Source organism: Terrapene carolina, unplaced genomic scaffold, assembly GCF_002925995.2.
Source record: "Terrapene carolina triunguis isolate 2854851 unplaced genomic scaffold, T_m_triunguis-2.0 Scaffold66, whole genome shotgun sequence".
NCBI classification, from domain to species: domain Eukaryota; kingdom Metazoa; phylum Chordata; order Testudines; family Emydidae; genus Terrapene; species Terrapene triunguis.
Genome location: NW_020664417.1, coordinates 29,560,211 through 29,572,818, shown reverse-complemented (window position 1 = coordinate 29,572,818; position 12,608 = coordinate 29,560,211). Strand labels below are relative to the sequence as shown.

General features: G+C 43.1%; 1 protein-coding gene across 2 annotated transcripts in view; it reads left to right on the top strand.

The window, feature by feature from the left end:
• NAF1 (nuclear assembly factor 1 ribonucleoprotein) overlaps positions 1–12,608 on the top strand; it is a 78,092-nt gene that overhangs the window by 43,215 nt on the left and 22,269 nt on the right. For both annotated transcript variants that reach the window (XM_024213324.2, XM_024213323.2), the window contains exons 4-5: positions 6,451–6,533; positions 12,288–12,448. In XM_024213324.2, the coding sequence (XP_024069092.1) occupies positions 6,451–6,533; positions 12,288–12,448 (244 nt within the window). The remainder of the gene's footprint in view (positions 1–6,450; positions 6,534–12,287; positions 12,449–12,608) is intronic.

Here is a 12,608-nt window from a genome sequence, read left to right as displayed (position 1 = left end):
CTTGGGAAAGAGTTTTGCAACAGTGGCTGCAGGGGAGGACGGGCACAGAGCTGCTCGGTTTCCAATGCTAGTAGCGCTTGAAGTGTGTCCGCTCGGTGCTCCATAATGTTTGAGAGCTGCTCCGTGGCTTTGTTCTGGCGTGCCGCGTTCTCTTTTCGGTCCCTCTTCTCGTTGTACTGCCACTCCTTCGATTCTTGTTTTTCGGCTGTGGAGTGCATCATGACATCACGCAGAAAGTCCTCCTTAGTGTTTAGTAGCTGCTTTCTAATTCTGCGCAGCCATTCAATCGGCGATAACAAAGAGTGATGCTGGGCTCACAAGGTCATCCCGGGGAAGCCAAAATGCAACATTTTACAGAAGTAGTATTGTTTGCAACACAGAGGCCACCGATTTAAAACACAGACACTATTCAAATATCTGTCACTAACTGACTGACCCCAGGCAAGAGCACATGAGCCACAAGACCCTCAAAATGGTGAGTAACCGCAGGGGCAGGGGAAATCAGTGTTTGAGGACCGTACTGTAGACTGAGCACGTGGCTCTTGGGGAGCGCCAGCACTGTAGGGAGAGGCCTTATACTCATTCCTGTCCCCACATTTTCCAAAGGTTGTGTTCATTATGGAAGATATCTCACTGCTGAGGGTGAGCAGGGAATCAACGGAGGGTCTTCTCCAAGATTGCAGCTTCTGCCCTGGCCCTCCGCCTGTGATGGCAGAGTGGCGCGGGAAAGTTACCCTTAATGGGGCAAGGAACAGTAGCTCCGCCAAAGAACCTGTGGCAGTGGATTGCCCAGTATCTCCATGAGAGTTTTGTGGAGATCTCTGAGGCAGATTCCTGTGAAGTGAGGGAGTCAATCAACACCCTGTTCCACCGCTCAGACTGGGCATGTAGGGGTATGCGCATCATACAGACACAAGCCTGCTTTCTGCAACCCTGCTGCCCCCAACAACTCGCTTCAGCGATTCCCAAAATCAAAGCCACGTACCAGGGACCTCCTTTCCTGTTTGCGCTTCACCAAGATCCGACTGCTGTGACTGGCTATCCTCCTCCGGGGTAGAGAAGAGCTCCTGGCTGCATGCATCTCTGACCTCCGAGTCGTCCGCTGCCTCTGGGTCCCCCTCCACATCCTCTTCCAAGATTTCCTCCTCCTGGCTCGGTCCACTCTCAACTGGCATACAAGCCACCGAAGTATTCACAATGTCCTTCACAGTGGAGGTGGGGTTGCCGCCGGGTATTGCGTCCCGCTCTTTGTAGAACTGGTAACATGTGGGCGGAGCGGCAGTTTGCCTCCTGTGCCTTGTGATAGGCGTTCCGGAGCTCCTTCACTTTGACCCTGCACTGCAGTGTTTCCCCGTCATGGCCCCTTTCTGTCATGCTTTGTGAAATCTGTATCATAATTCCTACGGCTGGAACACAGCTGGGACAGGACAGCCTCCTTTCCCCAAATGCTGATGAGGTCCAGCAGCTCGACATTGCCCCAAGTAGGGGATCTCCTGGAAAGATGCGCTGAGATCATTACAAGCATCACCGAGCAAACAGGAAAGGGACTTTCAAAAATTTCCAAGGAATTTAAGGACTGAGGCTCACAGTTGGTCACCTGAGGGCAGGGCAGTAGAGTTCAAACGGATGACCAGAGAGGCGAGAACAAGCATTGTGGGACAGCTCCCAGAGGCCAATTGCAGCGCTGTAATCGACCAGGGTGTCTACACTGGCATCGCAGCACTGTACCCCTGGTGCAGAAAGCTGTACGCCTCTTGTTGTGGTGGCTTTTTTACAGCGCTGCAACTGTACAGTTTTTGCGCACTAAGTGGCTTGGCAGTGTGTACACCTCGGGAGTTACACCGCAGAAAGCTGCTTTACTGCGCAGAAACTTGCCAGTGTAAACCACGCCTAAGTGATCAAGAGACTACACTAATGGTGATGAGACAATGAGAATGTCTAATTGAGCATTATGCTGCCTCGAGGGGACAATTTACCTTTGAGTCTGGATTTAGTATTCCTGAATGTTGTGCCCAAGAGGCCCATTGAGTTTCCGTGTGCCAGCAACTATCAACGCTAATTTCTGCTAGAATAAAAGAACAGACCTTAAATTCTTCTGTGCAGTAAAGCAGCAAAAATAAACAAAACCCTTGAATACAGTCAACTCTTTTTTAAAAGAAACTACAAAAGGAATAAATTTACATTTCCTCAAAGATGAAAATACATTAAAAAATCTAATTAAAAGAATCCAGTAGAATTATTTCCTGTCTACCAAACTGTGTGTTCAAAACAGCAGAATTTTTTGCGTATGTGTTTAAAGGAATAGGTATGTTAGAACAATGACTTTGTTGCAGTTTTTATAATGTATTATTTGAGATAGCTTGTCCTGTCTGCATGGTCCTTCCCCTAGAGGGGCTAGTGTCCTACCATCCTAAATAATTCTTTAAAGGAAACGCTATAAGGCCAGTTCCAGGGAACTTTTTTCCTCATTTATTCTAGTTCTTATACTCTTGTCTTAATTGTAGCCTTCAGGCTATCTGATACGAATTCTTAGAAACAAATAATCCCTGATGCCTTTTGAGGTGGTTATATCTTTAAGAATGCTTATTTCTGGTACTGCTCTATACATCTGCTAAACACCTCAGTGCAAGGTAATGGTGTTTGGGCACATGAAGAGTACTTTATGGTATGGTATGTTGGTTAAATATTCCAGGGTAGCAGAATCATAAATGTTCTAGAACAGATTGCCATAATCAGTGTTTTAAAAAAAAGAAAAAGGGGGGGGGGGAATAGAAGCTACTGCTCAGTGCCTGTTCAATTATACCACTCTAGTAAGCTCTCATCAATTATGGAGTATTACAGCTCTCTGTCAGGAATCTAATCACTTTACAATTAGCTTTAACAGCAGCACTGTGTGGAAGCAATAAAGCTTCCATATTTATAGCGACAATGTAATGTGAAGTTATAACCTCAATGCCATAGTGTTTTGGCACATCTGAGCTTCCCTTCTGACAAGTCTAGTTCTTTGCTGGAAGGGAGGATTACCACAATGCAGGATATTGGGATGACCCCTTAAAAAGGCTGAAAAAAGATGGTAGCATTATTTTTAAAAATGTACTGGTAGCTGAGATGTACTGACTCAGTAGAAACAAAATACAGATGTATCCACAGTTCTGTCTTCAAAGGATAATGCTTATAACCAAAAATTAAGTTAACACAAACACCAGAGAGAGAGAATTTGATCTAGACCTACAACCATTTCTGCAGAGCACTATTTTCCTACAGACAGCCTCCTCTCTTTTTTTTTTTTTTCCCCATGCAGCAAGTTTCTAGCACTTAATTGCTGCACACCTTCTCTTCCGCAAATGCTTCGGCAACCATCCTCTTCAGTGGGGACAAGGCAGTGCCTTTCAAGAAGTCACTATCCTGAAGCTCATGGCACTTGTACATAATTTAAAACATACAAAGTTAATAATTCTTTAAGTAGATGCAGCCGTGTATTCCACTTTGATGTGGGTGTGCTCAGTGGACTGAAGCTGGAGAATTTTGCCTAGCAGTACCTGTAGGAAGCAGTTCTCAAGCCACATGGAGACTAACATGGTATTTTAACAGCTATGTTCAAATTTTATAACTTATAATTAGGGCCCTACCAAATTCACGGTCCATTTTGGTCAATTTCACTGTCATGGGATTTTAAAAATCATTAATTTCATGATTTCAGCTATTTAAATCTGGAATTTCACAGTGTTGTAATTGTAGAGAACCTGACTGAAAAAAGAGTTGTGGGGTGGTCGCAAGGTTATTATAGTGGGGGTTGCGGTATTGGTACCCTTAGTTCTGCGGTGCTGCTGGCAGTGGCACTGTCTTCAGAGTTGGGCAGCTGGAGAGCAGTGGCTGCTGGCTGAGAGCCCAGCTCTGAAGGCAGAGCTGCCGCCAGTAGCAGGGCAGAAGTAAGGGTGGCATGGTATGGTATTGCCAAACTTACTTCTGTGCTGCTGCCTGCGGAGCTGGACCTTCAGTCAACAGCCGCCACTCTCCAGCAGCCCAGCTCTGAAGGTTGCAGCGCAGAAGTAAGGGTGGCATGGTACGGTATTGCCACCCTTACTTCTGTGCTGCTGCTGGCAGGGCGCTGCCTTCAGAGCGGGGTACCTGGCAGCGCAGAAGTAAGGGTGGCAATAGCATGACCCCCATGCAGCTCCCTTTTAGGTCAGGGGACTCCCAATTTGGGCAACACTGGTCTCCCCCCGTGAAATCATTATAGTATAGGGTAAAAGCACACAAAAGTCCAGATTTCATGGTCTGTGAATTTGGTAGGGCCCTACTTATAATATATATTATAAACCATAGTGGCAGCTGGTGGTGACACCTATACTTAGATTGAAGAGCACTTAATTATAAAAGATTCTTGTGACTCTTTTAGATAAGCTGTTAACACAGAGGTGGGCAAACTACGGGCCACATCTGGCCTGCGGGACCATCCTGCCCGCCCCCTGAGCTTCTGGCCAGGGAGGCTAGCCCCCGGCCCCTCCCCTGCTGTCCCTCCTACCCCACAGGCTTAGCTCACTATGCCGCCAGCGCTCTGGCCCGCTGCTCCTACTGGGCAGCGCGGTGGTGTGGCTGGCTCCGGCATGGTAAAGGGGCGGGGAGTGGGGGGTACTGGGGGGGCAGTCAGGGGACAGGGAGCGGGGGGGGGGTGGATGGGGCGGGAGTTCTGGGGGGGGGGGGCCGGGGACGGGGGGGGGTGGATAGGCATGGGAGTCCCGGGCGGACAGTCGGGGACAGGGAGCGGGGGGGCTTGGATGGGTCGGGGCTTCTTGGGGGGAGGTAGTTGGGACAGGAAGCAGGGGGCGGTTGGATAGGTTGGGAGTTCGGGGTGGGGACAGTTGGGACAGGGAGCAGGGGGTGGTTGGATAGGCGTGGGAGTTACAGGGGGCCTGTCAGGGGGCGGGGTTGTAGATAGGGGTCGGGGATAGGGAGAAGGGGGGTTAGATGGGGGGTGGGGTCCCGGGGGGGCAGTTAGGGGCGGTTTGGGGATAAGGAGTGGAGGGCTTGGATGGGTCGGGGATTCTGAGGGGGGCAGTCAGGGGACAGGAAGTGGGAGGGGGCAGATGGGGGTGGGAAAGGCTGTTTGGGGAGGCACAGCCTTCCCTACCCGGCCCTCCATATAGTTTTGCAACTCCGATGTGGCCCTCGGCGCAAAAAGTTTGCCTACCCCTGTGTTAACACATCTGCCAGGTGATGCAGTTGGTCCTGTCATTCAAACTGAGTATAATACGTTTGGGGAAGGTTTTTAAAATTGTAAATAATAGTTTTAAAATAGTCATAAATATCTTGATAATACATACAGTAGCCATTCTTTGAAGTTGTTAGCAGTGCAGGTGTGCTCAAGTATTTTCACTGCAGCTAAGCTTCAAAGACCCAGTGTCTTTGAAGTAAGAACAAACTAACTTTAAAGAGAAGCTAACAACTTTTGCTGTGTTCATGGAACTGGTATGTCTTGTTTCTTTTAAACTCTGTATGACAATTTGGGCTGGGGGAAGATGGTGGAGGTTGAGTGCAATTCAAATAGTGCACCATGCAGTTGTTGTGCATTTAATCTGGAATATTTGCTCATTCTGATCTGAGATTTATCACTGCAGTTAGCCAAACTGTTTTCTTTTAAACAAACAAACAAACCAAAAATTACCCCAAACAAACCTGTCTCCACCCAACCAACACACTTTAGCATGTTTCAAAGACCCATAGTCCAGGACATAACTTCAGTCTTCAGAATGATTGCATTCAAAAGTAAAGCTAAACCAGCAAACCGCTTTCTCCACAAACTTGACAGGGTCAAATTATACTTAGTGACTTGCTACTTTTTCATATGATCCCACTGCCTTCATTTGAAAGACAAGAAGCTTTCAGGGGATCCACATTATGTTTTTGGCCAGAAGGCAAGTTTTGCCTACCTATGATGCCTCCTAGTATGTGAAACTATTCTCTTTCCCCCTTCTTCTGTTTCTTCTTCTATTTCTATCTGAATTAATTTCTTCTCACTCTCCTCCCTCCCCCATGAAGGTCTAATATAAATATTGGTCCTGTACATAACTTTTCCTTTTCTCTTCTTCCTACCTAGAATCTCCATCAATGTGTCACTCTTGCAGTATTGCAAGAGAGGTTTTATTATATAACCTTGGAGTTATTGTGCTTTCTTGGGTTTCGTGGCTATCTAATAAAATGCTGATACTACAAACAAAAATGCATTTTGATATATTATATGTGTAAAGGTAAAACTTAATTTGAAAAATAGTTTAATGTGTATATATATCTCATGACAAATGTGCATCGGTGTCTCATCCACAAATTTTATTACTTAAAGAGGTTTCATAATTAAACATGCTCTTTATTTGCAATTACTGCTTCTTGTTAAAATAATTTGGTAAATACATTTTTAAAGGTTAATATATTTTAAATCTTCTTGTATTTTAGTAATAATTGAGTCTCTGAAAGGCCTACCTCCAGTAAATGAGGAAAGCATCATTTTTAAAGGAGATCGGCATGCAGCAGGAAAGGTGTGTGAAACACAAAAGCTATTATATTGTATTGCAGTTTGTTCTGTAAAATAATATTTGCTAGGTTACTTTGATAGCTCTCTTTAGTTTAGAGTGTGACTATTTTTGCATATGTTTTTGAAAACCTAACCTATGTATCTTGCATTTAGCAGACGGTATATGTAATACTAGAATAATTAACCATACTTCTAATACTTTCAAGGAAAAAAGTCTTAGTGTTTTATAAAAACTCAGTTTTATAAAAAGACACTTCAGAGTTATACTTGTAAATGAAAATATTTCTTAAAGGGACACAAACTTCAAATCATGCATATATGAATATTTTACCTTTTTCTTACAAGTTACATTCAACATAACTGTAAATGAAACATCACAGTTTTTTTGTTTTATTTTGTGCATTTGACAGCGTTTCTCTATAGCAGGGTTTCTCAAACTAGGGTCTGTGAGGGTACTCCAGGGGGTCAGCGAGTCATGTCTGGGGCCACCAGCCCCGCTGATCAACTCTTCCCCCTCCCTCCCAGAGCCTCCTGCATGCTGTGGAACATCTGTTCAGCGGCTTGCAGGAGGCGCTGGGAGGAGCGGGGACGGGGTGTGTTCGGGAGAGGGGGTGGAAAGAGGAGGGGCGGGGGTGGGAAGAGGTGGGGTGGGGTCTTGGGGGAAGGCGTGGAGTAGGGGTGGGGCCTGGGGCTGAGTGGGGGGCTTGGGGGTGTGCAAAAGATTTTAAATCAAAATTGGGGCACTTGGGTTGCTAAAGTTTGAGAACTGCTGCTCTATTGTCATTTTCACTGTAGTCCATTTTCCCTTCTTGTTTATGTGGGAATTGGACAGCAATGGGGAAGAAGCACTTTCCCCCCTCCCCCCCCCAAAAAGAAAAGGTTTGAAAATTACAGACATTGATTTTTTTATTGTGGGGTTGCACCAGTGAAACTCCCTCCCATTTTATTTTAAGCTGACTAGATTTCAAGATTTTTGTCCTTTAAAGAATTACAGGACAAGATAAGAGTGTCTGCTGTGGTTTGATTTCAGGCATGTAAAAATGATCTAAAAGTTAGCTCTTTTGGCAGTAAATGGGCATTGTGCAGGGAACTAGGGAAAGTTTGGAGAGAGTAGGATCTACTCCTAAACTGTAGGAAAGGTATGGGGTGTTTTTAGATCTCTGCTGCTGTTTTAAACTTGGGCTAATGTTGTGTTATTCAGGTATAATCAAATATATTATCTGAGAAAATTGGCTAATAAACATCAGTTGCTTATGAAGGGTGATTTAGAGGGCTTTCTCCCTGGAAAATTTCAAAATTCTGATGCAAACAATGAAGGTGGATGTTCGGGGAATTTTTTTTTTTTTTTTTTTAAATTAACTTTTTTATAATGGAAAGAGTTAGGTTGCTTCTGGCTCCTGCTATAATAGTCTGTATAAATTAAGACTGAATGCACATTTCCTATTTAAAAATAAAATAGTGAAACCTCTTTATCAACACTTAGTATTGACATTTAACTACTAGCAAGCTTACTGTATGATTTTAGGAATGTGAGTCTTTGTGTAGTCAGGAACTATCTGTAGCTCTCTTCGGAGTAGGTATCCCAACATTGGTCAACAACTTTTCAGAAGGCAAGTTCCTGATCATAGGAAAGAAAATGTGGTAGAAGGGTCAGTAGGGTTATGTTTCCACCAGTCTGAGTCAGCTGCCTGTGGAATAATGGACTCTGACACATGCAAAGGAGAAGGAGTTTTTCTGTGTTTTCTTAAATAGAAAACAGACCTATACTTGATGCAGGGGTGTGTGTGTGCGTGGGAGAGGTTTCAGGGTACCAGTTCCAGGTGCTTGATTCTAAGGGTCTGCTTTGGCTTTAGAATTTAGAACTGCCTGACACCTACTGTAAAATTTATACCAATGATGTAGGGGCTTTGATGGACGTCACATGATTAGCAGAGCTACAGCTTTTCAGTGGCATGGGGAAAAGAGATTGTGCTTAGAGCTGGGTGGGAAATGGTTTTCCCATGAGATTTCAGAAACTTTTCTACTCTGCAACAGGACAAAATCAAGACCTTTCAAAATGTTTAATAAAAAGTGAGAGGTCTCTTCTCCACCCTCCCCAGTCCCATGTGAGTGCCATAATCACTATAGTCAGCCAGTCTGTCTGGCCCATTGAATATAGCATTATTTATACAACGTGGGATAAATTGAGGACTTGAATCTGGGCCTCTCAAATCACTGGTGAGTGTCCTAACAACCAGGCTATTGGCTTTTCTGGGGTGGGATTTTCTCTTTGGTTTAAACCAGAAAATCCATCCTAGACCTGAGAAAAATTCCCAACAGAAGTTTCCTTAAAACAGATACATTTCATTTTCTGATGGAAAAACCGTGATGTTGAAAAAAATTCTTGACCAGCTGTTGTAATAGTGCCTTCCAGCTTAGGGTGTATGCTATGCACTCCCCTTTTCTGGCTAGCATGGAGAGTATAGGGCTCTGGTACCTTCTTTCTCCTCTCCAAACCTTTGCAGAAACTATCACTATTAGGGGCACTAGTTCTTCAGAGTTCTTCTGTTTGGTAAGTCAAAGGATTTCTGTCATGCCTGACCCCTGGCATGGTTCCTTGTAATCTCACTTCCTTACTGTATATTTGTTTCTAGACACATGTGGCTAGGTGTTTCTCCACTAAATTTCAGTATGCTTATCAAGACTTAATTCAGACTTCAGTTTTTCCTCAGTACTCAGTGAAAACTTTGAAGCCATCTAATTGCAGAACAAATTTAAGTGGGTTTTTTAGATTAAATTGTACTTTCCCCTATATTTGATACCTACTTGAAAAGAAAATGATATCCATTTTTTTTTTTTTTTTTTACACAGGGAAGGAAATGGTTCTTGAAAAATACTTTCTTTAAAAATTGCTACCTTCCAGTTGAATAGTAACAATTTGTGGCTGTATCTGGTAGAAGCCAGAAATGAAAAACCCAGGAGTCTGTAAAATAAGTTTCCATTCTGCTTTTATACTTTTAAGTATTAAAATGTTTCTGCACATTGTATACTGTCTGTATAGTGAAGGCTTTCTCTGGGTTGAACAAGCAACGAAGTGTAAAGGAAGGAGATTTTTACAGTCTGTTACTTCTCATCAAGATAGTGGTTGCCAACAGTCTAAAGCTGATTATCTTAATTTAACTTCAGATTTTGAAAAATCAGTTGACCCACTATGAGAAGTGTTTCAGATTACATACAGGCCATTTGAATTATATCAAAAGAAAAGGGATTACTTATCTAAATTATATATTTTAGATGAGTAAAATTATAAATTAGATTAAAAAGGAATATGAGCATGATACTTGGATTATTATAAATCACTTAGTGCTGTAAAGCTGTGTGGTAACTTGCAAATGTGGGCAATTACACAATACATAGTGAACCTATAGGGACACATTCACTGGTCCAAAGAGTTTCCAATCTAAAGACAAATTGCACAAACACAGCAGTACAAGTGGCGGATTCAGTGTGGATGTTAAAAAGGGAGGAAGGGTTCCGTGAAGAAGTGAATTTTAGGCAGGGGTAGAAAGTTCTTGGTAGAAAAAGACAGGGAGACTGTTCCAGGTATAGGCCTTACCAAATTCACGGCCATGAAAAACGTGTCACAGACTGTGAAATCTGGTCTTTTGTATACTTTTACCCTATACTATAAAAGTACCCTATACTATATGGTAAAAGTATACAAAGGTACACAACGCTGCCTTCAGAGCTGGGCAATCAACCAGCAGCTGCTGCTCTCCTGCTGCCCAACTCTGAAGGCAGCACAGAAATAAGGGTGACAATACGGTGACCCCCTTACAATAGCCTTGCAACCCCTTTTTGGGTCGGGACTCCCAGTTTGAGAAATGCAGAGTCTTAAGGCTTTGTGTTTATATTTTGCTGTTTTTAAATACGTATTCATGTTTTATTACAACACCATGAAATTTAAGATTAAAAATCTTGAACTACACAGTTTCAAATATTTAAAAGTGCTATGACTGAAATTTATGAAAATGGACCATGAATTTGGTAGGGGCCTGGGTATAGAAGACTGTGTGGTAAGGCAATTTCCTGTCATATCCCAGGGAGACCTTATTGATTTAATTTTCAGTATCTTTGGGGTACATTGTATTAAATGAATGGTTTAGATCAGGGGTTCTCAACCAGGGGTCCAGGGCCCACTGGGGTTCCCCAAGCAGGTTTCAGAGGGTCCGCCAAGCAGGGCCGGCATTAGACATGCTGTGGCCCAGAGCAGAAAGCTGAAGCCCCACCGCATGAGGCTGAAGCCTGGGATTCCAAGCCCCGCCACCCAGGGCTGAAGCCAAAGCCTGAGCAACTTAGCTTCACAGGCCCACCCGTGGTGTGGGGCCCTGGGCAATTGTCCTGCTTGCTACCCCCTAACGCTGTCCCTGCCTTTTATATGCAGAAAACAGTTGCTGTGGGCCTTGGAGTTTTTATAGCATGTGTTGGAGGCCTCAGAAAGAAAAAGTTTGAGAATCCCTGGTTTATATATTATTGTGAACCAGGATTGTGTGTAACATTTTGAGGGGGGAGATGTGAGAGCTGGGGATTCAAAGGACTATATTGAACAATGTGCTAGACAAGAATGGGCTTTTGGAACAGAAAGTGTTAAGTGGTTTTCCTGCGGAATGTGTGGGGGGTGAATGCAAATTCCCCACCTCTGATTATGCAAAGAAACTCCATACTTTAGAATCTATGCCATGAGGAGTGGGTCATTGTTTGCTGATCACCTGTTACATGAGATCAAGCTTAAAGTCAAGAGCACTATAAAGGAAAGACAGAACTATTTGTGGTGATTGTGGTTCTGAATCTAAGATACTTGTGAACTGGTAACACATAGGGAAATCTAGTTGTGGGTTTTGAAGGACTGATACCTACAGAGATTGGAGTTGGGGTGATCTCTGGTAAGCTTTTTAGCATTCTTATAGGTTCTTTTATTGTTTTCAGTGTATTCTCTGTAATGCTTTCACCTTAATAATCAATGTGCTTTCTTAGAAAACTGTTGTAACTTACAACTGTGGGCAATTACACTGTTCATAACCTCTGGGAGAAAGCAAAGTGCAGATGCTGAGCCTTTGGGCAGTTCAGCTTGCTAGAAATATCACAGTGTAGGGAGGGAACTTTGCAGCCTGGGGGGGGGGGGGAAACCATTCAGGAAGGATAGAGATGTGGTTCTCTGTCCAAGAAAGGTGACTGATGAGGATCCAGTAATGTAGAGTGGTTGCCCTTGGTAGACCATGGAGGGGAAATATAAGTGCCTTGCCCTGAACTTTGACAAGCAACATGACCAAAGAGAGAACAACAAAGAGTAATAAAGGAAAGCAAAGAGGTAACAAGGCAAAAGGACAGGGAGGAGCAGAGGGAGTCAAAGCAGTAGAAGAGGATAATGAGAGATGGGTGGAGGCAAGACTATGTTGGCAAGGACGAGAAGTTCGCATTTGGTGAGAGACTGCTACTGGTGCGGTGGTGACAAGGTTAGATATGGAAAGAAGAAAATTATTTTTAGCAGTGATATTTGCAGAAGACAGACACAACTCTGTCAAACAACTCATAAAAAAAAATCTGATCACAAAATCTCAACATGCAAAAAATTAATTATTTGATGTCTAGTTTTTTAAATGTACTAGTTAATGTTGTCTTATAATAACCAATAATCTTTACATTTAAAATTTCATAGTTATCTTTCTCTTTGGAAGTTGTTTCTTCAGGTAAATTGTGATTTTTTTTTTTTTCCTTTCAGATATATGAGATATTTGGTCCTGTTTTGCATCCCTTCTATGTGTTACTATTTAACAGCCCTGAGCATATTGAAGCAAAAGGTATTAATATCCAAGATACCGTGTATTTTGCGCCATCAGTGGAAGACTTCACCCAGTATATATTCACAGAGAAACTAAAACAGTGAGTATCTAACTTATTAAAATATTAGTATAATATATATTGTAATGTAGCTAAACAAAGCACAGTATCTTAAACTGGCCAGGATAGGAACCAAAAAAAAAAGGTAAAAATTTGGTACTACCAACTTTGACAAAGATAATCTAATTTTCTCTTCATGTAC